The following is a 23,545-nucleotide window of genomic DNA, read 5'->3' on the forward strand; positions in this document are numbered from 1 at the left end:
GATGGTGTAGACAGCTGCTCCCATCCTGCTGTCCTCACAACAACCCTGTGAGGTAGGTGAGGCTGAGAGAAAGTGACTGGCCCAAGGTCACCCAGGAAGCTTTGTGGTCGAGGGGAGATTCGAACCTCGACCTTCATAGCCGCTTTCATTTCAGTGCAGTTGGTTTCATTGCGTTCTGTGTGACGTTGCACATCAATTGATATATAACATGATGGTATGATTTGAAAATACCAAGATTTTTAAAAATGTTGGCTAGTAGTGGTTTCCCCCCCATACGCGTCAACCAGTGCAGCCTGCAAACCCCCCCCCCATTGATGCCACTGCTTGTTGATAAACAAAATGCCAGCATCCAGGACCAGGCATCAGCAGTTTTATTTGCCCATAGTTCATACAGGATTTAAGCTCATCATCATCATCACTATTATTATTATTATTATTATTATTAGCCAACACCGATTACAAAGAACAGCACAATAATGTGGCCAAATTAGTTCACTGGGCCTTATGTAAAAGATACAGTGGCGTCACTAGGGTTCGCGTCACTGTGTGCGGGATGCAAGCGTGTCACCCCCCACGCAGTGGGTGGGGCAACACCCCAGGTGGTGGGTATGGTGATGTACCATCACTCTGCCCCCACTGGTTTTTTGGCTGTACCTTTTGATAGAACAAAGATAGAACACATTCTGCATGAAATTACGCATTGATGGATACATAACAAGCTGGTATTATTCCTCCAAACTGTGATTTTAGTGGTTTTGGTCACTAGTGGTGTCACCCCCCCCGGGGGTCAATTACTAACACCTTATTACAGCAGTTCTCAAACTTTTAGCACTGGGACCCACTTTTTAGAATGATAATCTGTCCAAGACCCACCAGAAGTGATGTCATGGTGGAAGTGACATTATCAGGTAAATTAAAATAAGTAAATAATTAAAGTAAAACAAATAATTAAAGAGGCAGAAGCCAGCCCTGTTCCACCAAGAGAATTTCCTCTGTAGCCTGCCTGTAATAACACGCCCCCTCCAAAACCAGTAAGGTTTTCAGCCCTACCCAGTGCCCAGTTCAATTTAAGAACTTCTGTTTAAACCAGATCACTGTCAGGATCCACCTGGCTTTGCAAGTCTCAAAAAAGTTCACCTTGTCAGCCAAAGCCTCTGTTTTGATCCTTTTTAATGGGGGGGGGGGAAGGTTGCCTTCTGGAGCATTTGCTGAGCTCCATTTCCATCGGATCAGGACCATTCTGGTGACTTCACATTCCCCTTTGCCTGGCCTGATCACCAGCCAAGGCATGTTTGCTTACTTGTGAGTAAACGCGACTGTGAGGCTTAGTTTCATTTTCCATAGGCTCAAAACATTCGTCTACTTGGAGGGAGGGACTTCCTTCTCGGATGTTTATTGGGGCTGTCTTCATTGGATTGGTACCATTCTGGTGTCACTGGATTCCTCTCAGCCTGCCTGTTCCGACGGACTATGGCAAGTTCGCCTACTCACGAGTAAATGCGCTATATGGCTCAGTTTCTCTTTCCATAGGGCTCCATGCATTTTTTGTTCTGGTTTTTTGGCTATACCGTTTGATAGAAAGGAGATATTTCACTCTGGTTTTTTGCACTGCATTCTGCTGGACATTCCGCATCCAACGGTATATAACCTGATGGTATTACTCCTAACCACCACAATTTAGCATGTCAACCCCCAGTGCGCGTCACCCCCCCTTGTGCGCATCACCCGGTGCGATCCGCACCCCCCCACGCCCCCCCTAGGAATGCCACTGAAAAGTTTCAACATTCCCGTGTCAGAAAAGCAGTGGCAACACCAGGTAGAAAGGGTGGTAGAAAATGAAGAGGTCAAAATCCTTTGGGACTTTCAGATACAGACTGACAGACGCGTGGAGGCCAATACTCCAGATGTTACCATCACAGAAGCCAGGCACGTGTTAATCATCAGTGTTGCCATGCCTGGCGATGCGCAAATTTGGAGACAGAACAGGAGAAAGTATCCAAATACCTCGACCTGTGCACAGAATTGACACGTATCTGGATGAAACATGTAAAAGTGCCGCCAATAGTAACTGGTGCATTAGGGACAATATCAACACAATTTAACGAGTACTTTGCACAACTGGATGCCCTGGCAATAACACCAATTGAATTACATGAGACCGCCATAATTGGCACAGCTTCCATCCTTCGTCGGTACCTCATCTACACCTAGATGTCAGGCAGATGTCCGTGTGCATGAGGATTTACCAATTGATAAATGTTGTGTTTTTTGTGTGTATACGATCATTATCAGCTGTGTTGTTTGATATGAATAAAATTAATAATAATAATAATAATAATAATAATAATAATAATAATAATATTCAAATACTGCTTTTTCAACAACGACAGAAATTAAGGCAGTTTTATTAGCAAAAGGGATGAGAAGATGACTTTCTGTCCGAAGTGGCTTACAATCTTGAAATCCAAACAAACAAGCAGAAAGGCATGAGGAAGACACCAAAAAAATCCCCACTGGGAAGAAGAGAGGGCCACCATACAGGGATGAACATGTATGCTCTCTCTCCTAAACCACAGAAAGAAGATGAGTCTTTGCTGGTTAGAGGGGAACATAATGAGTGCATGATGATATGTAACACTTACTATTTATATAGTACATTCAAGGCTGCAGTTCTAGATTTAGTGGGATTTAGTCCTAACTTCTCAGTACACATGTGTTGGGTTGTGCTGTTAGTGTGATTAAAGTATTTCATGTGCATTCTCATGAAGTGCAATCCTATGCGCATTTACTCAAAAGCGTCCTCCATGTTCAATGGGGCTTGTGCACTATCCCCAGGTAAATGGGCATAGAATTGCAGCCTTTGTAAAGGCCTGTGACAACAGAAGGGCCACCAACTGCTCCCCACCCACTGTGTGTTGCCAATTGTTTGACAAATACCTCTCCCCCCCCCCCCCGGGCAGGCAGTAAAGGAAGGAAGTTAGTGAAACTCCCCTAGGCCCTCATCGATGATGGGTGGGCTGCATTTAACACAACGTCTCACAAGGTGTGCTCTCGTGAGACAAGGCAATGGAAGCAAGTCATTTATGCTAAAACTAATCATTTATGTAAATGTTCACAAGCTTAATGTTTATGCTATGTTTATGGGTGTTTATAGCTAAATTAGTTATTAGTTTCTATGTTTAGGAGATAAGGAAAAGTTTTTGTTTGCTTAGCAATGCTTATAAGTTTGGAACAAAGAAAGCATTTTTCCTGGTCTCTGAAAGTGCAAACAGAAACAGGCTGTAAATTAAGGAATGCTTCTTAGCAAACTGTCAAGGACATCAGATAAGGTGAACCGCTTCATGAAAAAGGGAGTGAAATACACTCCCAAGCTTGTATGTTAAGAAGCTGGAATTTCCATCTGTCAAGCTAATTGCTAGTATGATAAATGAAACTAAACCGAACAGATGAATACTCTTGGAAAAAAGGGCTTTTTGGACTTTTAAAATATAATTCAAACAGGCTTTCCCTTTTAAACCAAAATATGCACTGGGAAGAGCTATTAGAAAGTTTCATGTCAAAAGATCACAAAGCACCACAGAAGTGTCAGATAAATTACTAAGTTAGCATGCTTGCATGCCAATATTTCGTTAATGCCTCAATAATTATAGAGATTGTTTTAAAAATGTAATCAGTATATATAAAGGCATAGTAATGAATTTTAGATTAAAGCATAAAATACACAGAAAGGTGAAAAACTATTAAGTTTACTTAAAGCCACAAGTTTGAAAATGTAATTCCAATGCAACCTTGAATAGGCAGAAGTCTGGCAAAGTTAATTAAGAGAGTCTAACAAGGAGACTCTAAGAAAAGTTACTCTTCACAAGATAAGAACTCTGTATATCTCTGTAGACTCAAAGTGACAGATTTAGATACTTATAATTGGAACTAGAAAGTTACAACTTAAGGTGAGATTAGATACAACATACAAAGAATTAGGGAGGAGGCAGGAAGCAGGATGCGCCTGCACCAATTAATCAGGAAGCCGATATCTCTTGGCACCAAGAAACATAAAACTAAAGGTTATACACAGGTTGGAGACATTTTAATGGGAAAAAGGCCTTGGCAAAGACAGTAAATCTGTTGCTAATTAAAATAGAGTTTTCCAAGATACAGACACCCGCAGAAACAGCTGGACAGGAACAAGATAATAAAGCCCCTAATTAGCAAAACATAATGAGAGCCTCTAAGTTGACAAAAGAAGCTGGATTTAATTAAAATAAAGAGAAAGGTCTCTTAAAATCCTTATTTACAATAAGAAGTTAGTCTTGTATTAAATATGTTTATAACACTATACAAATTACACGTGGAATAGAGGGAAAGACCAAAGGTTTAGTTTAAACAGAGATTGATGGAAAGCTCACAGTGATTGATGAGACCAGACAGAAAGGAATTTGGAAAGATAACAGTAACTCTGTCAGTCAGAAATAAGCACAAGACATACTAAAGGCCAGTAAATGAATAAAGAGTGCCATCTAGTGGTTGTTGGAAACAATGTTTTCTATATGTCTCAAATGTACATTTTGCCTTTTTTGGAGTTTGTAACTTAAAGCCAACCAATCAAATGTTTGTAGAGTTATCTGTGGCCAATCCTGAAAAAGCCCCCATTTCTGATGTCACACACCAGCCAATGAGAAATGTAAGACTCCTCAGACAAAGGAGCCAGAATCAAATATAAGGGAGAAGCTCACACTGGAAAATTGCTTTTCTCTGAAGGCTCTGAGAGTTCCCACATGGCTCTCATTGCTCTCTTCACTTTGGACAGGAGTCCCTGAGAAGCCCATTGCTGGCAACGAAATAAAGCTTGCAGACGATCACCACTCTTGCCTACTGAGCTTGCTTTTGAGTTTGCTTTTGACCTTGCAACACTGCAGGCCTGATGGAGCAATTTATCTCACCAACCTTCTTTGCTTTCACTACTTGCCTGCAGTTTTTTAGAGCACCAAAAAGATTCTTTAAATCAGTCAGCAAATTCTTGGGGGAATCATAGGTGAAAACAGGGGTGCTCAAACCCCGGTCACTTGCAGCCCTCGGGGGCTCCCAAGTCAGCCCGCAGGGAGCACCCAGTCTCCAATGAAACTCTGGCCCTCCAGAGACTTGCTGGAGCCCATGCTGGCCTGAAGCAACTGCTCTCAGTGTGAGGACGGCTGTTCGACCTCTCACTTGACCTGTGGGATGAGGGCTTCCTCCACTACTTGCTGTTTCATGTCTGTGATGCAGCAGTGGCAGCAAAGGAAAGGCTGGCCTTGCTTTGTGCAAGGCCTTTTATAGGCCTTGAACTACTGCAATACCTTCATTCATTCATATAAGTTCCATCTCAAATATATTCACTTATGTAAACTTATTCAAATTTTAAATGTAAATTTATTCTTTTTTTTTCCCGGCCCCCGACACAGTGTCAGAGAGATGATGTGGCCCTCCTGCCAAAATGTTTGGACACCCCTGGGCTAAAACATCCCTCAAAACCTTATATTCTCTGAACTCTGTGGCACTTCTCTTTGAAGTACTTTTCCCCCAGTCTGTGAGCCCAATCCTACGTATGTCAACTAAGAAGTCCCATTATAGTCAATGGGGTTACTCTCAGCTAACTGTTAATAGGATTGCGGATTACAGCTACTAAAACTAGTCCTGGGAGTAAACCCAACTGAACACACTGGAACTTACTTCTGAGTAGACATGCATAGGACTGTGCTGTAACAATTCCAGTATCAAAGTGGGACTGGGAGACACATTTACTTAAAACAACAGAGTGTAGCACTGTGGAGGGTAACAGATTCTACTTTCTCCCCCTCCATCCATGTGCTCCTATAAGGCAAGCTGGATTGTGAGAGGATATATGGCTCAAGGTTGCCCAGTGCCGGAATCTGAACATGGACACGTTCTGACCCTCTTCTGATACTCTGTAATACCATATTTTCTTTCAATCTAATGCATGCAGCTGCCCCATCCAGTCTAGTTTCGCCCTTACACATTATTTAGGTGATATAACAAACAAAAAAACAATCCAACAGCTCTTTTAAGATATCTTTTGTTCGCTTGCTGTTAAGGGGAGAGGCTCTTGCAAAAGTCTTCAAACCTCCAAACTCCTTGGAACTTTTCTCCAGAAGTTTTCTGGAGCTGACATTTTCACCCGTGATACTTAAGTAGCTTTTGACTGAAGGGCAGCTGATGCCAGTCTATATTTGTGCTCATTGCAGACGTGCCACTCTCTGAAAGAAACAGTTGGTCTAGGGTTACAGCAATAAGTCTTCCAGCTGCAGTCACTGAAAACTGGCAGGGCATTTTGCCTTCATGGGAAAATCAAGATTTGTTAGGAGAACTAGATGTGAAGAGGAATTTATGGATCCTTAAGGCAGAAGGCAAGTTTCGGATTGGCAACATTCTTCCTTTTTTAGATTGTAGGCTTTTGAAGCTCAGTGATTTAAACATGCTGCCCAGGAGTTGAAGCGCTGATTGTAACACTATATATGCATAATATTTTTAAAAAGCTTGAATTAAGGCTTAATCTATTTAGTTCCAAGGTAGCTGCTGAAGGGCAGCCTTATGCAATGAGAAAACTGTGTTTCTGCAGATGGTCCCAAGCTGTATTCTGTAAAATGCACTCATGCTTTGTAAACCAAATCTGTATTTGGTCCAACAAAATGTATGGCAGTTCTATTAGTTAATATTTTTAATGTTGCTAGATCCTCAGCACGGAGCTCATTTTATCAGAAGGCCAGTTTGAGTTGGGGTCGAAATGTGACTGCCACCCCTTCACCCTCCCCCAGAAGGCCTACAGGCAAACCAATTCCCCCCAAAAGCCCCCTTGCCTCTTCCTCTTCAGCAGTTGGGGAACTAAACTGCCAGTAGGGGATACTGTCATTTTCAGGGTATACAACATCTCTGGTGACCTTCTCCGCTCATAGAAGTATCTTTATTCTATTCCTTCTTGTATGGCATCATGGGTTAGTTGTCCTTCCTTTACTTGTCCTGTAGATCTCGTAGCATATTGTTCCTCTGTTGCTCCTAACTCAAGAAGCTTTTGCTGCTGTTAGACTGGTGCTGTCTAGGTTTTTCTTGATTCCACAATGGATCCGCAATCCAAGAATAATGATTCAGAAGGCCTGGGGTATTACCACCTTGATCTTTACAACTCAAACGAAGACTTGGAAATCTTTTCAGAAGAGCCCTTCCAAAGGCGAGATCTGGTTTTGCAGGAAAAGAGGAAGATGTCAGCCAAAGGCTTGGAAGGCCTAGCAAAATCGTCCCATCTTGACGAGGATGAGGAAACAAAAGTTAAACAGCTAGTTGAGGTTGCCCCTAGTTCTGAAGGTACTGCAGCCGCGACTGAGTCAAGTTCAACCACTGATGCAGCAAACAGCCATCATCACAGCACCCCCAGCGTGGATAAAGACATAGATACATACTGCATTACATGCTGTGTTCCAATCAGAGCCCTTGACCAATGGTGTAGTGATCATGAAGAGCATGAAGTGATCCCTCTTGTCAGTGTGGTTGAAATTGCAAAGGTAAGAGCAATGGGCATCAGTCGAGAATGGGGAATCTCTCTTTAAATGATAAATCAGTGTGTTAATGATTGTTGTTTTTAAATAGGATGAGCTTCAAAAAAACATATGCAAATTTGAAGATCAAATTGCTCACCTGGAGAATTTTTCTAGTCACCTGGAGGAAATTTTTATCACTGTAGAGGTAATACAATGATCTCACCTGTATTTCTCACAGATTTTGTAGCCTATTCATGATAAACTTGCAAACATCATAGCAGTGGTTTCCAAACTTACCTGGGTCATGATGCCCCCACAGCCTTCTTCCCAGTTCAGCTGGGCTTGTGAGATCCAAGATGGCAGCCCCCAAATTTCATAGGATTTTATGAGAACCAAGATGGCAGGGCCCAGGGGAACAGGTAAAAGAGGCCACCAGGGAATTCTGTGGTGCCCCTGTGAGTGTGCCGTGATGCCCGAATGTTGCAATGCATACTTTGGGAACCCCTGCATTATAGCCTCTTGAGGTCATAGAAAAATATTGGCACATCAACTCAACAAACTGGTTTTAGCAACCATTCCTTTTGGGATCTGTGACACAGAGCCTACGGTCTCTATAGTACCAGGATTTCTTGAGGGAAGCTGCAACAATGACATGGTATAAACTGGCTAACATAAGTGTGAGGTGTAGTTATACCGCGTAAGGTCTGGCCATAGATCTTCAAGTCATTTTGAGACAAATTCTAAGAAAATTCAATCAAAACCCAAATCCTTTCCAGGAGAATTTTGTCAAGCAGGAGCAGAACTTTGAGAGACATTACGATGATGTGATGCAGACCCTGGAGCAAAAGTATGAGGAGAACATGCAGGCTTTGGGAGAAGAAAAGAAGGAGAAACTGGAAGCCTTGTACAAGCAGCTGGTCAGCTGTGGAGAAAACCTGGACACCTGTAAAGACCTGATGGAAAAAATTGAGGATCTTGGCCAGCGCGACAATACAGCAGATACAGTCAAGGTAAGGAAACTGACCCAGTGAAAAAAATAAACAGAGATCAAATGCAAATCACTTTGCAGTGGCATAGCTAGAGGGGGTGCAAAGCACTAAGTTTTGCAGGGAGCCTCACCGCAGTGTGCAAGTGGTCCCCCTCCTCTTTCTCCAGGCAGGGGGGGCAAAACAGAGGCAAATGCCAGAATTGCCAGAATACTGGCAATGGCCCTGGACTATATATACATGGAGCTGAAGTCCTTCTAAATGGCTGTGCCCTGTCTCAAGGAGCCAACCTTGCCAGCTGATGCTCCTTTCATAGTGCCAGGGAATTTGCACCAGTGTTATTGATGATAAATGCAGCACAACTGAAGCACATTTGCAGGCACCTGTCCTCTGGTGAACTCAGTGATGGATGAGTGTACTATCATCTTGACTTTGGACTGGGAAGGTGGCCCTTTTGTTTTCCATTTACAGAAAGGTCCAGACGATTGAAAATATTAATTGGGATTCAGCATCTCTGTTTGTTCTTGCTTGCATCAGGCAGCTTTATGCTGTTACTTTGGGGGAGATTTACTTCCCCATCCCCTGCATGGCCTTGTTCATTTTGCCAAGGAGCTCAATTTGTGCAAACGAAAGGAAGGATCCTCAAATACCCAGATGATAGAAATTCCTGCATGGTGATGAATGAATGCGACAATCTAAACACATTGCAGAAACTGCCTTCCTGCAAGCAAGTGCTTCCTCTGGGAGTATAACACAGTTTCAGTCTCTGTGAAGGATCACTCTAATTTTGTATGGCAATATATATTGGGAAGGAAGTACATTTTATAGTATAATCACAGGATTTGGGGTTCTAGTTAAAAAAAAAAAAAACAGAATAGATCCCACAAGCTTGAAGTCTGCCTGCAGTTAATTAGCAAATAAATTTTTGCAAAATCTTCCTATTATTAAAGCTCTCTCTCTCTCTCTCTCTCTCTCTCTCTGTTACAGACTGCAGTAGCTACAATTTACAGGTAATACTGAGCAACAACAATTTTAGGCAGGTTTTGGGATGGCATTAAAGAGTTTCAAACTATTTTACGCATTTTTTTTACCACTGGGGAGGGCGATTTGGATGTTCTGCGTTAGATATCAAATAGAGAATAGCAAAGGGGGATACACACACACACACACACACACACACACACACACACACACACACACACACACACACACACACACAGGTTCAGTTTGTGACACCTCCAGGTAGATTCCTGGGAAAGATTCCATCCAGGATCAAATCACCATGCAACACAATCCATAGCTCCAGTGTTAGCTACAGCCAATTTCTTAAGAGTTGTCATCTCATACCAATTTTTCTTGCACTTCCAGATTGGATGAATTCTTGAAAAAGAATGTGGATATAGAACTTCCAACATCAGCAGACTTTGAAACCCAAGTCATAAATTTCTCCGATGTTCAAAGAGTAATGGATTCCATTAATACTGTTCCGGGTATTCATCTTCTTTATTCCGGGGTCCACTTTTAGAGTAATAGAGCTCATAGAAGCCTGTAATTTCTCCCAGTGCAAGCCTGCTAAAAAGACAGAAATGAGGAGCTTTTATTTCAGTGATCTTATTAAGATTACTTATACACTGCTCTTCAGTACTTCTATTCCCAGGGTGGCTTCCATAAACAACACCAAATGAAAACTGTTTGAAAAACAATTAAACACAATGAAACACAGGGAAGCATCAGGGCAGTAATAAATTTAACACAGAAGATATTTGGAAGTCTGTCCTAGATGTGTATGTATAGCGTGTGAAATATGTAATAGTATCTATTGCTTAAATATCTTTATATCTGCCCCCCCCATGTTTTGTAAACAGATACATCTCAGTTTCTCTTTGTAATGGTCTTGAAACAGCTACATCTCAATTTCTGTTTGCAATTGTTTTGATATTGTGTTCTTAAATGTACATTTTCTCTCTCAAAAGACAAATTAAAAACATAAAACCAAGGCAGGATGGCTAAAAAATAAAGTAAATATAGAAAGTTAACAGCTTCGCTTAAAACTGGCCCAAGTCTAGAAAGTTTGGTCCCTTACTTAAAATATTGTTACATGTTCCCCACTTCCCCAGACAGTGAGAATTTCCAGGGGTAGCAGTACAGGGCTGGAGTTTGGGCGGGGAATAGAGTGTCTCCCTAATTGCTTTTTTATAAGTCTCTCTGGGGCGACATAGTTAGAGACAAACAGCACGCATAGGTAGAGGCAAAGCAGCAGATCCACTGCTCCACATCAAAACTACACACACACACACACAAAGAGAGAGAGAGAGAGAGAGATACATTTTGAGATTAAACTTTGCTTTGATTTTCACTATTAACTGCAGGGAATTAGAGGCCTGTGCAGTCCCAGCTGTCCATGTATATCCTTCACATAGTTTCCCAAGACCTTTCATGTTCACCACATAAAGTCTCTAAACAGATTCTCCCCTCCCTCCCTATCCCAGCACTTTTGGCTCCTTGTGCACCAGTCATGAACTCCCAGGAGCCCAATTCAGCAACTGGCACATCCGTGAGAGTCTGCTGGAGCTTCTTCTCAGAAGATATTGTTGAGAGCTACCAGCTGTACTACAAACGTATCAGCAATGATACTTCAAAAGAAGAGCAAACTGGTAAGGAGGTGGAAACCCAACATTTTGAAAGGATTGCGGGGGGGGGGATGCTCGTGCCTGACAGCTAGTAGCAAGATCTAATTGGACCTTGCACATGAATGCGATCGTTGCAGCCACCTGAATAGAACTGTCACTTGCCAACCTTGCAAATTATGACCAGTCCGCATCGTAGGGGTAAAAGAGATATGACTTCTAGGCCAGAAATTTTTAATCTTTTTCATCTCATGGCACACTACCAAGGTGCTAAAATGGTCAAGGCACACCACCCACTTTTGACATTTGACAGGTTGCACTGCGCTGTCAGTGTGGGTTCACATATTCAATGGCCCTACTAATAAATGACCCTTCTCCAAAGTCCTACATCACACCTGAAGACCATTCACATCACACCAATATGCTGATGCAGTGTTTGAAAATGACTGCTCTAGACTCATTGCTACCAAGTCAAATGACTATCAAGTAGCATAGTCTGATTTTTAATTATTACAAACTGAGCCAGGCCATTACTCCCTTCTCAACCACTGTGGATAGCTAGCCTTACAGGAAGCTGGACTAGATGGGCCTATGGCCTGATCCAGTGGGGCTGTTCTTATGTTCTTACGTCTCCCCACTGATAGAGACAGAAGTATGTTGGACGGGCATGAGGTACAGGGTGTTGAGATTGTGGTTTATCCTCCTAAGGAAGTCCCACCTGGCCCCATCTCTGCTCATTTTTCAGTGGACAGTTAAGGCAGGTATTCCAGCAGTCTTTTCTGGGCACTGTCTCAATTTGGGGGGAGAGACTCTCCTCTAAACTCTCCTTCTTTTGCTCCATTCTCCTCTTCCTTTTCACATTCCATAAGCAAGGGGGAGCAGAGGAAGCTGGCAGGTGGATGGAGGCAGGTGCTCCCCATTGGACCCCCCATCCTGGTGGCATTCACCTGGATGGACAGCTGCCCTTGAATCCTCCCTTTCTGATGCAGCCCCCCTGTGCCACATGCCATCCTGTTGCCAGGGGTCCTCCAACACTCAGGAGCAGATTTTGGAAGAGGGGAAGGCTGCAGGGCAAGTCAGGAGAGCTCCTTTTTTTGCCAGCTGAACTCTATTCTCTTTCAGGCAAGGCAGTTACCATCCAAGCCCAGATCTTTATTCCTCAAAGTCCTTGCATTTTTAGTCGACTCACCAATTCTACACTCTTAGCAGTGACTGTTATAAAGAGGCAGCACTGATCATTCCATGTAAAACACAGAGGTAGGGATGGCATCAGCACAAGATGCCTTGAGGAAGCTGTGGAGGGCCCAATGTGCTATGGAGGGGGCAGCAAGAGCTTGTCTCCAGGAAAGATTGAGGAAGTTAGCAACCAGTGGCTTCTTGCTGGGTGAGCTTTCCTTAGTGTGCCAGCAGATGTGCATTTTTTAAATTCTCAGTGAGCCAGCAGCAGCAGATGTGTGCTAGCTGGTAGCCACTGACTGCCATGTTTTTTCCTCACTGCATGGAGCACACTGTGTCATTATGCTGTGTGGGGCACTGTGGAGGTGGGGAAAAGCATGGCAGATGGTTGTGACATTGGATGGTGTAAAAACACCATTGTTGTTGCTAGCCCAATAAAGAAGGAAGGGAGCCTGTGTCCTTCGCATGGTGAGCAGAAGGGAGCCCACCAGAGGTCACCTTGTCAATAACAACCCGTCCCCCCATCCTGCCTGAGTTGGCTGTTGGAATTGTGTTTCGAAAATAGGCATCCTTGTACTTCAAAGGCATACAAAAGTGAACTATCGCAATATGTTTTTGCAACTGATTCTGGGAGCTGTCCAAGAGCTGAGTTCTAAACCTTGCTGAGACTCTCTCCTCTGCCCCCCCACCCATCCACTGCCACTCAATGCACTGGAATTAGTGTTCCCATTTAGGAATGTGTTTTATGCCACTTAAAAATAATTACCTGCATCGTCTACTGTTCCCATTTCAGAGTTTATGCTGAATGTGAAGGAAACCTATTCCACAGTGATCAATCTGACACCGAATGCCCAGTACGAATTCTGGGTACGAGCACAGAACAGGGCAGGCATTGGTCCAGCTAGCGAAAGAGCCGTCTACATGACAGGTCAGTGTGTTCCGGGGATGGTTTTTGTAACCTTTACTTGAGGTTTGAACTGTGCAGAGGCTATCAAGCAGTGGCCAATCCAGCCATCGATGGCAAGGCAGCTGCCCTGTCACTGAGCCACAGCCCCTCTCCAAAAGAAGAAGGCAATTGTTTTCAAAAGTTGTCTGTGGGGAAAACAGGCCACATGTTCTTTGGGTTTTATGCGTACTGCCCGGCAGTGGAGTATGACGGTCATTTGGCACTGAGGGCCCATAAATTTAATTAAGTGCTGATTATGCTACTGTTTGGGTTTAGGGCAGGTATTGGTGATTTGGGGTCTTTTTTTTTCATTGATTATGAAACTTGGAAACTGGTAATAGTTTCATGAAAAATGAAACCCTTCAGTAATAATAACAACCAGGTTTTGCTCGTATCCAGTGGCATCAATAGGGTTGCATCGCACAGAGTGGGAGGCCAGCATGTCACCCCATGATGGACTTCCTCCCATGCAGTGGGCAGGGCAATGCCCGGATGGTGGGTGTGGAGATGCACCATTGCCCCACCCCGCTGGCTTTTTGGCTATAACTTTTGATAGGGTAGGGATATTTCAGTGCAGTTTGTTTCATTGCATTCTGCATGACATGATGCCTGGAATGATGTATAACATAATGGTTTATTCGGAAATACCAAGATTTTAAAAATGCTCACCAATAGTGGTGTCACTCCACCCATACGCATCACCTGGTGTGGCCCACACTCTCCGCACTGCCTTAGAGACACCGTTGAGTGTATCTGATGATCAGATGACTGAGAGCAATTTCTCTGACCTGCTTTTAGCTCCTTTGCCACCCGTTATCAAAAGCAAGAAGATCCAAAGCTGTGAACGTGCAGTCCTGGTGTGCTGGGAATCAGGGAACACAAATCCTGTGGACTCCTACACTGTGGAATTGTCCAAGCTGACAGAAGGAGAGGATGGAAATGTTATCACAGAGTGAGCAGCCAGGTCACATTTTCAATCCAATGCTATATTTTGTGTCTTAGTTTTCAAAGCCCAGAAATGGCTGAGTGAGGAAGAAGGCTGTATTTCATCTCACAGACTTTTGGGTCCAGTTCAGAGACCGGCAAGCACAGACAGGGCCAGCCTTAGGACAAGTTTGGCCAAGAATCCAGCCCTGTGCTTTGGAGATGCCCCACGCACACTGCCACACTGCCCTGGCATGGAATCGTCTGTGCTGGGGCACAACGAGGGCCGTGATGGCCCTACTGCCCGACCCTGTGTCTGTTGGCCCAAAATGGGCTTCCCAGAAGCACTTGGTGGTGACTTGATGACATCACCACCAACAATTTCCAGATGGAACTCTTCACACAAAGCACTACTCGCACAGGAATTGCTGCAGCTGCTGTTGCCGTGGCTGGTTGGGGAGTGGGGGGGCACAGGAGGGTGGGTGGGGGGCCTGTGCAAATGCACTACTTTGGGCCCTGCCACTCCTGGGGCTGGCCCTCAGCCCAGATTCTATTGAAACCACTGAGTCTTAGAACCTAGTGAGACATGATGGCAGACACACATTGTGTCCGCCCCCATATGAAGTAGGTCATGGAAGGGATGAGTGAGTGTTAGCTTAACAATGAAAGGAACATGCAGGATGGGGACACTTTCCCTTCACTGCAATCTGGAGTGGTGTTGCCCATTCTACCACCTCATTCTTCTTGGTGTGTAAAGCAAATGAATCTCAGGCGAATCATCTTCTTTCCATGAGCGGTTCTGGTCCCAGGGATTTAGAAAAATCCTGTGGAAGAATTCTTCCAGAAATCTCATTTAATTTATATTCGTAGTTTTGTATACCATTTCCAGGGTTGTTTTTGTTTGTTTTTAATTTCAACACTAAACAAACTCAAGCACGTAACACTTTAAACACTTAAAATGCTAAAGCTGCACTCCTATACATGTTTACCTCCGAATAAGTCACAATGAAGCCAGTGACACTTACTCCAGAGCGAAGATGCACAGGATTGGGCTGTAAATTATCTTATGTCTCATCTAAATGCTTGGACGTTTAGCCTTATGTGCTCTAGCCTTGTTGCTTCACCATTTCAGAGGATCTCACACTGAGAGCCTTTCTTTTTGTTGCTCCTGTAACAGACAACGATGTTTGGAGTTCTTTCCATTTTTTCTCCAGGTCCATTGTTGGAATTCCAAACTGTGAAACTCTGATTCAGTTGGAGCCAAGACAGAACTACCTCCTGTCTGTGAAAGCCATGAACATGGGAGGCTGTAGTGAAAGAAGCAAACCTGTCTGTATCCTTAGCACAGGTAGTAATGACAACAACATGTAGTATTTGTAGTTGCAAAATGAGATGCACTGTGCTAGAGCTCACCTGGAGATAGGCACAGAGCTCATGTGTCACAGAACACATGCTTTACATGCAGAAGGTCCCAAATCCAAACTCCAGCAGTGTCTCCAAGTAGGACAGACCCATATTAGAAATCCTGAAGAACTGCTACCAGTGTGTGTAGACCAGGTGTGCTCAAACGTTCAACTTTAGGGATGCTCGACCTTTAACAAGTGTATAGAAGAGAGAATTTCAGCAGGTGCAACTTGTCATCCCACAGATGACAAGCTGCACCTGCTGAAATTATCTCTCCTACACAAGTTTAAAGGTCCAGGGTCCCTAAAGTTGAAAGTTTGAGCACCCCTGGTGTAGACCATGATGGACCAATGAAGGCAGCAAGATGTGTTCAGCCTGTAATGCGGTCTCCTTTGTATATTGTAGCTGCTCACCTGAACTGTGTATAAACTAAGGCTAAGGCAAAATGCCTCTACTGATTGTGAGTGACAAAAGTGGGGAGACATCTCAGTGAATGGGGAGGGGCAATAGGACAAAGTACAAGTGAAGAGCGACCTGGTCGTGGCACTCCAACTAGCTGTAACCCTTTTGAAAAAATAATATTGTAGTAACATATATTTTAATCCACACACACATTTTAAAAAGCTACTTCTTTATCGATCAAAGTAGCTTTTAATCAACTAAAAGTTTTTAATCAATTAATCTAACTGGTTAATTGATTAAACATGGCTGTACTGTTTGAAAGTTATTCCTGCACACACTCTAAGGTCAGAAATACACATTGTGAGAAAAAAATAGTAGCACTGTGTCAAGTTCTTCTCCCTTCTCCCACACCCCACCACCAGTAACAGACAGTACAACTTATCCTATCCCATCACACTGTTATGCTGTGTATGTCCCAGCTCTAAGGTCCCAGCAGCAGCTAGTCATGGGGTTGTGAAAATTGCTCCACCATAACACCAGGGTAAGAGATGCTACAATGCAGATGGTCAGAACTGGACATGCAGCTGCTGTTTTCAGTGGCAGCCCTGTGTTTCTTGTAAGCTGCAGTTTTGCCCTCCTGTCAGCAAGAAAGGTCTGCCAAGCTCAGGTTGTCTGGGTAATCCTTGGAGAAATAAATAAGCAATCTTCAAATCCACAGGTAGAAATGAGTAGCTGTCATTTTCCCCCCACCTACACACCCAAAATCACGTCACTGACATGATCATTGGCGCTACATCTCAGCAGGCTGAAATTCAAGAAGGCATTTTGAACTGTAAGACGCCATCTCCTCTAACCTGACATGTTTGCTTTCACTTTAATGGTGGCCCATATCTTTGTTTGCCTTGCACTCTCATGGATGCAACACATCACATTTGGATTACCTGAGTCAGATTTGTCTTTAAAAGTTCAAAACTCTAGGCAGTGAGTGAATGGGCTCACTCGGCAGGAATCATTTGTATTTTCAGGGTTCAGCAATCACTACCAATTACAAGGCACCTGAGGGGGGACATGACTGAGACATATAAAATTATAGAGGGAATGGAGAGAGGGATCCATTCCCTCTCACACAACACCAGAGCCAAGGGACATCCACGAAAACTGAGTGTTGGGAGAATTAGGACAGACAAAAAAAATTTATTTATCCAGTGTGTAATTAGTCTATGGAACTCCTTGCCACAGGATGTGGTGATGGCATCTGGACTAGATGCCTTTAAAAGGAGATTGGACAAATTTCTGGAGGAAAAGTCCATCACAGTTTACAGGCAATGATGGGTATGTGCAACCTCCTGATTTTAGAAGTAGGCTACCTCAGAATGCCAGATGCAAGGGAGGGCACCAGGATGCAGGTATCTTATTATCTTGTGTGCTCCCTGAGGCATCTGGCGGGCCCCTGTGAGATACAGGAAGCTGGCTCAGTTGGGCCTTTGGCCTCATCCAGCAGGGCTCTTCTTAGGTTCTTAAGTATTCCCTTGTCTTACAGGCACAGTCTTTACTCTGAACGAGGAGACGGCTCATCCTTTGCTGTCTGTCCTAGATGATGGATTTTCAATTGTGTGTCGCAAAACTGAGAGTCCAAAGAGCCAGCTGTCCTTCCACGAAAACAGCTTTACGAGGTATTCCAAACTCTAATTCCCTTCTCATGTACTCAGTGCTTCTCATATGGTGATGCAGTTGCTCCTATAGTGTGACTTTGTGCTGCAAGAAGGCTTCCATGCAAAGTGTTTGTGGGACACCCATTTTCTCCTTCCGCCCATGATTCTTTGGGCCAGGCCAATCATTCTTGCAGAGACTTGCATTGCCAACCCAGTCACAGGTATATCAGTCCTGGCTACCAATGGTTGATAGATCTTGTTGTTGGCAACCTTCAGTCTCGAAAGACTATGGTATCGCGCTCTGAATGGTGGTTCTGGAACAGCGTCTAGTGTGGCTGAAAAGGCCAATTCGGGAATGACAATCCCTTCCACACCGGGAGCAAGTGCAGTCTGTGCCTGGTCTGTCTCCCTGGCTATGGGCCTTCCTTCTTTGGCTCTTTGCCTCAGACTGTTAGCCAAGTGTCTCTTCAAACTGGGAAAGGCCATGCTGCACAGCCTGCCTCCAAGCGGGCCGCTCAGAGGCCAGGGTTTCTCACCTGTTGAGGCCCACTCCTAAGGCCTTCAGATCCCTCTTGCAGATGTCCTTGTATCGCAGCTGTGGTCTACCTGTAGGGCGCTTTCCTTGCACGAGTTCTCCATAGAGAAGATCCTTTGGGATCCAGCCATCATCCATTCTCACAACATGACCGAGCCAACGCCTGCGTTGATAGATCTATCATTCAAAAAAGCAATTGGGTAAGGTTGGAGTGTTTGGTATGGGCTTAAGAGGTGTGCTGGCATCCTTCAGTCTCAGAAGACTATGGTGTGGGCTTAAGAGACCTGGGTTCAAATCTCAATTGGCTATAAAGCTCACTGGAGTGCCTTGTGAAAGTCCTCAGGCATATCTGCAATACAAAAAAATTAAACAGACAGCCCAATCCTATTCATGTCTGCACAGAGGTAAGTCCCATTAGAATCAATGGGACTTACTCCCTAGAAAGTGTGGATAGGATTGGGCTGCCAGATGGGGTTGCAGCCATAGCTCAGTGGTAACACGCATGCTTTGCATACAGAAGGCCCCAGGTTCAATCCCTGACATCTCCAGGTAAGGCTTGCAAATGAATTCCCCCAACGCCACCTGAAACCCTGAAGGGTAGACTGGCAATTTTCAACCACTGTGCTGCGGCACATTGGTGTGCCACAGGAGTTTGGGGGATGTGAGCCCCCTGCTGGCAGTGTGGTCTGCCTTGTCAATTATAAAAAAAACTGAGGGTGTGCCTTGACAATTTTAGCACCTTGTCAGTGTGCCATGAGATGAAAAAGGTTGACAATCACTGTTGTAGACAGTACTGACTTATGTAGACCACGGACGTCTGACTCAGTAGAAGACAACTTCCTATGTATCTATAAAAATTCTCATCACCTTACTGAACAGTAGGATTTCTTGCAGACAACTACACTGATTATAAATACGGTCTGTGAGTGTGATGTAGATCTGTCCCTTCTCTGACCTCTCTCTCAAAGAGGTGATGTGCGGTCAAATTGTGATGACCCACATAGGCTGCCCTGAAGTGCTGTGTGAACAAGCAAATCATCTCCATGGGAAACTTCCACCTCTTTTCTCAGGCTGAGGACGAGGGCGTCACTCTATATGAGGGCTTACTTCTATAGCTTACGGCGTCACTCTATACGAGGGCTTACTTCTATAGCTTCAAATGGCACAACAGTCAGGGTTTTCTTGGAAAGAGAGTGGGGGGTTCACTAGCTTTATAACAACACAATTAAGGGGAAATTACTATGGATTGCTCCCAGCTGCCTGACGAGAACTGCTGTTCCTAATGCATCTTTAAATGAGTGTTTCATATTATCTTTTATAACGATTTCTTTCCCATCGATCCCTCCTGAGTTCTGTGAGACATACACCGCCCCGCCCCCCATTTTAATGACCCATGTAGATGGCTTTTGAGCCCCATTTCCTCCTCCTTTGCCCCACTCTCTACCAAGTCCAAAAAATGCGGAAAAAGAGACTCATTGGATGCAATCAGAACTCTGTGCTCTTAATCCATCGGCAATGGGATTTTAAAATTAGCATAATTATATGAATACTGCCTAGTGGCAGTTCGTCATCTTACACACGTCACTGAATTCAAGACGAGGTGGGTGGGAGGGTGGGTGATTTTCCTCCCTCACTTCCCACTTTATTCTAAAACTTGCCACGGTTACTCTGGCAACCGTACCTTGCACGCAATCGGACATGCCGATGCACCAAAATGGGTTTCTTCCTCCTTACATTGAACAGCTGACATTTGAGGTTATATTTACAGAGAATTTAAAGGATAAGTTTTCTTTAAAAATTAATTTTACATTAGAGTACAGGCAAAAGCCAGGTTCCCAAGAGTTGTGATTGTGCACCTGAATAAGGATATTGTCGAGTTGGAAAGTGGAGAGGGAAACAGGGCAATAATGATCCAGAAATGTAATGATCTGGGAAATTTTTCCATCCCCTCCTTTGGCTCCTGGGTCCACGTCTTAACCCCAGGTCCAGATACAATTTATCCCCTGCACCTCCCTCTCGTGGGCCCTGGTCTGACCCAGTATAAGACAGCTCCCACTCTTAACCGTCTAGGACTGGGGTCGGCAACCCGCGGTTCTGGAGCCGCATGCGGCTCTTTCAGTCGTCTGCTGCGGTTCCGGAGTCCGGGTGAAAGTGGCAATGGGGGTGACACAGCCGCCGACGCCTCCTGCGGCTGCACCAACGAATGTATGAGAGGGCACGAACGGCCAGCGCGCCCGCACATGCAGCTGCACTGACGAGGGCAGGAGAAGCAGCCCAGCTGCCCGCCCCGTGCCTCCCCTCCCTGGCCGAGCTGGCCGGTGGGTGAGCGGGCAGGATCGTCATAGTCTGCTCCTGCGCCCGGAGGCTCCTCCTCTCTTGGGCTCAGCTTTCCCGGTGGGTCGCAAAGTGCTGAGCTTCCAGTCTCAACATGGGTGAGGCCAGATCAGAGAGGGACGGCGCGGGTGGGATGAAGAGGAGGGCGCCGGAGCAGCTCCCGCCCAAAGAGCCCCCGACGCCCCCGAGGGCAAGCCCCCCCGCCGCTGCGCATCCCCTCCCGCCCGAGCTGCGGCGCCAGCTGCCTGCCCGTGTGGGGGAGGGCGCGTAAACAAACGGGGTTTTAACACCCTGACCCCCCTTCCCACGTGCAGCCCTGACCCCCATGCAACCCTGACCCCCCTTCCCACAAGCAGCCCTGACCCCCTCTCCCATTTCAACATTCAAAATGTTTTTGTTGCATGCTGAAATAAAATTTTGTTTTCTCTGTAGCAGTTCATTCATTTCAAAAATGCAACACACTATAGTTTTTTTATACATAGCATAAAGGTAAAAAAAAAAAAAACTATATATGCAGTGTTATCTTCATTTTAGATGTCAAAAGGGTTTTGTGGCTCCCGAGGTTTTCTATTCTCCGGAAAACGGGTCCAAATGGCTCTTTGAGTGTTTAAGGTTGCCGACCCCTGGTCTAGGACCATGTTGTATCTGTCCTAAATGATACACTTCCTTTTTTCCTTGCCAGGTCCATTGCCATCCTGGGGAACCCAATACCGTTTGGAGGAAAACATTACTGGGAGGTGAACGTGGATGAAACTCTTGAATATTATGTCGGTGTGGCTTTTGAGAACGTGCCCAGGGGTAGCTACTTGGGTACCAGCCACTCCTCCTGGTGCATGAAACATATGGCCACTTCTTCCAGGTACAAACCCCTCCAGGTCCTTCTGTGATGACACTGCACAGAGGTGTCAGTTCTGTGCAGCAGACAGCTCACAGTATCAGAGAGAAATTCTATGGAGAGCCTTCCCAGGTCTTAAGCAGCTTATTTATTTATGGTAATTGCGTCTCACCTTGTGCTAGACAGCCACAAGACAGCTCATGTATGAGACACGAAAAGGCATCACATGCATGACAACCATACAAGGCAGTAAACGAAAAGCAACAAACAGAAAGTGGAAACAGGGCATAAAACCCCAATAACAGCAATGGCTGATACTTAACAATGCTGGTTGTAACTGAAAGTCATTTAAAGACACATTTAAAGCCCATTTAAAGGCTGGGCTTTGCTTGGCACCCAAAAAATAGCAGAGAAAGAATGTGCAGAAGAGTTTCACAGTTTGGATGCCACCACAGATGTTTCTAGTGTAGTGGTTCCCAAACTTTTTAGCAACAGGACCCACTTTCAAAAACAACACTCTATCGGGGCCCACCTAGGTTTACCAGACTTTTAAAAAAGGAGATCTAGAAAGAAATAATATTTATTTTTTTATTTACAAATAGTAATAACCAGAAAAAGATGCTCAAATAATGTAAGTCCATATATTTACACTTGCTTTCAAACTGCAGGAGCTGAGCTCCTTGCAGGGCAGTCAGCAGCTATCTTGCAAACTGCAGGAGCTGAGCTCTTTGCAGGGTAATTAGCAGCTACAGTATCTGATTTTTCAATAGCTTTAAGGCTTGAAGCAATTGATTATCTGATCTTTCCATCACCCTTTGTCAAAAATCAGGTCACGATCCACCAGTGGCTTACAGCTTGGGAACCACTGTTCTAGTGTCACATGCAGCTTTACCCCAAGAGTCAGGTGTAGTTTGGCTAAGGCTACAGCCCAAAGTATGTTTGCATTTTCCTTTTTGAGGGAGGCGAATGGGTTGTTAACCATTCTGGGAAGAGGCAGAGAACTCACTGCCTCTTCCAAAGCCACCCCAGCTAAGGCAGGCCCACTTCTGAGGACTTCTGAATATATCCACTCTTCTCTTGCACAGACACACCTATGAATTTCTCAACAATGGGGAGACCCCAGACATCAGGATTACAGTCCCTCCTCGAAGAATCGGCCTGCTGCTGGATTATGACAAAGGAATGCTGTCATTTTTCAACACGGATATCGCTCAGCACCTGTACACCTTCCACAGCTGCTTCCAGGGTTTTGTGTGTCCCTGTTTTGCTCTAGAAGATGCCGGCATGCTGAGGATTCAAAATGGCATCCCAATTCCCTCATATGCTATGTCATGATTATGGCTCAGCACATCTTGATTTATGCAAAACACTGAACACTATTAAATGGCAGGTTGCGTATTATGGCCATGCCCTCTTATTTAAACTTGGTTTGGTCACTGGATTGCACTGTACAGTTCTGGATAGCTGTGCTTTAAGAAGGATATTGTCGACAAAGTGGAACAGGCTCAGACGAGGCCAATGAAGATGGTCTGGGTCTGGAAAAGAAGCACAAGAAAGGTTGAAGGAACTGGGTATGTCTGAGAGTAGAAAACTAAGGGGGAAGACATGATAGCACTCTCCAAATACAAAGGATAAACAGTAGTTTCCCTAGAGCAAATGGGTTTAGAATTTCAACTGAATGTTAGGAGAAACATCTTGCAGTAATAGAAGTTCAAAAAATGGAACTACTTTCCGGGGGGGGGGGGGGTGAGGTGGCCTTCAAGCACAGGTTGGACAGCCAACTGTTGAGAATGCTGTAGATCTGGATTGTCTGTATTGAGCAAGAGGTTCGGCTAGATGACCTCCAAGTATCCCCACAACTCTATGCTTTGTCTATAAACAAGGCTCCAAGGCTTGCTCATATCTTTGTTGTTTATTTACTAGCAAAATGCCCACAATTATGATGTTTGTATGCTGCAGGGCCTTGTAGGGGGAAGCAATGTGTATCTGCACCCAGGGATGCATTGTACACATGCTTTCCAAAAGATAGATTACCTCTCAGGGGAAGAGGTCAGAGTCTTTTCTTCATTGCAGTGTGCTTGAGTCACACAGCTCTTTCCTTTTCCCCATAGGAGTGAACGGTAACAATTTATGCATGTATTTCATTAAAACATTTGTAGGATGCTTTTCTCCCAGAAATGGCATTCAAGCTGCGTTGGCTG

The 23,545-nt window shown here is 44.6% G+C and overlaps 1 protein-coding gene across 1 annotated transcript; it reads left to right on the forward strand.

The window, feature by feature from the left end:
- The first annotated feature begins 7,106 nt into the window (after window positions 1-7,106).
- FSD2 (fibronectin type III and SPRY domain containing 2) lies at window positions 7,107-22,679 on the forward strand. The gene is made up of 12 exons (XM_066636322.1): window positions 7,107-7,547; window positions 7,633-7,728; window positions 8,300-8,533; window positions 9,497-9,519; window positions 9,878-9,999; window positions 10,999-11,163; window positions 13,106-13,240; window positions 14,057-14,210; window positions 15,397-15,530; window positions 17,529-17,661; window positions 21,192-21,368; window positions 22,430-22,679. The coding sequence occupies exons 1-12, from the start codon at window positions 7,107-7,109 to the stop codon at window positions 22,677-22,679; spliced, it is 2,064 nt and encodes a 687-aa protein (XP_066492419.1).
- The last annotated feature ends 866 nt before the right edge of the window (window positions 22,680-23,545 follow it).

This window comes from Tiliqua scincoides, chromosome 8 (genome assembly GCF_035046505.1).
Source record: "Tiliqua scincoides isolate rTilSci1 chromosome 8, rTilSci1.hap2, whole genome shotgun sequence".
NCBI classification, from domain to species: Eukaryota; Metazoa; Chordata; class Lepidosauria; order Squamata; family Scincidae; genus Tiliqua; species Tiliqua scincoides.

Coding starts and splice junctions, on each gene's coding strand:
- FSD2 (XM_066636322.1), top strand. CDS start 7,107: ATGGATCCGCAATCCAAGAATAATGATTCAGAAGGCCTGGGGTATTAC. Junction 9,520..9,877: donor GCAGTAGCTACAATTTACAG/GTAATACTGAGC, acceptor TTGCACTTCCAG/ATTGGATGAATTCTTGAAAA. Junction 10,000..10,998: donor TTCCATTAATACTGTTCCGG/GTATTCATCTTC, acceptor TCCCTATCCCAG/CACTTTTGGCTCCTTGTGCA.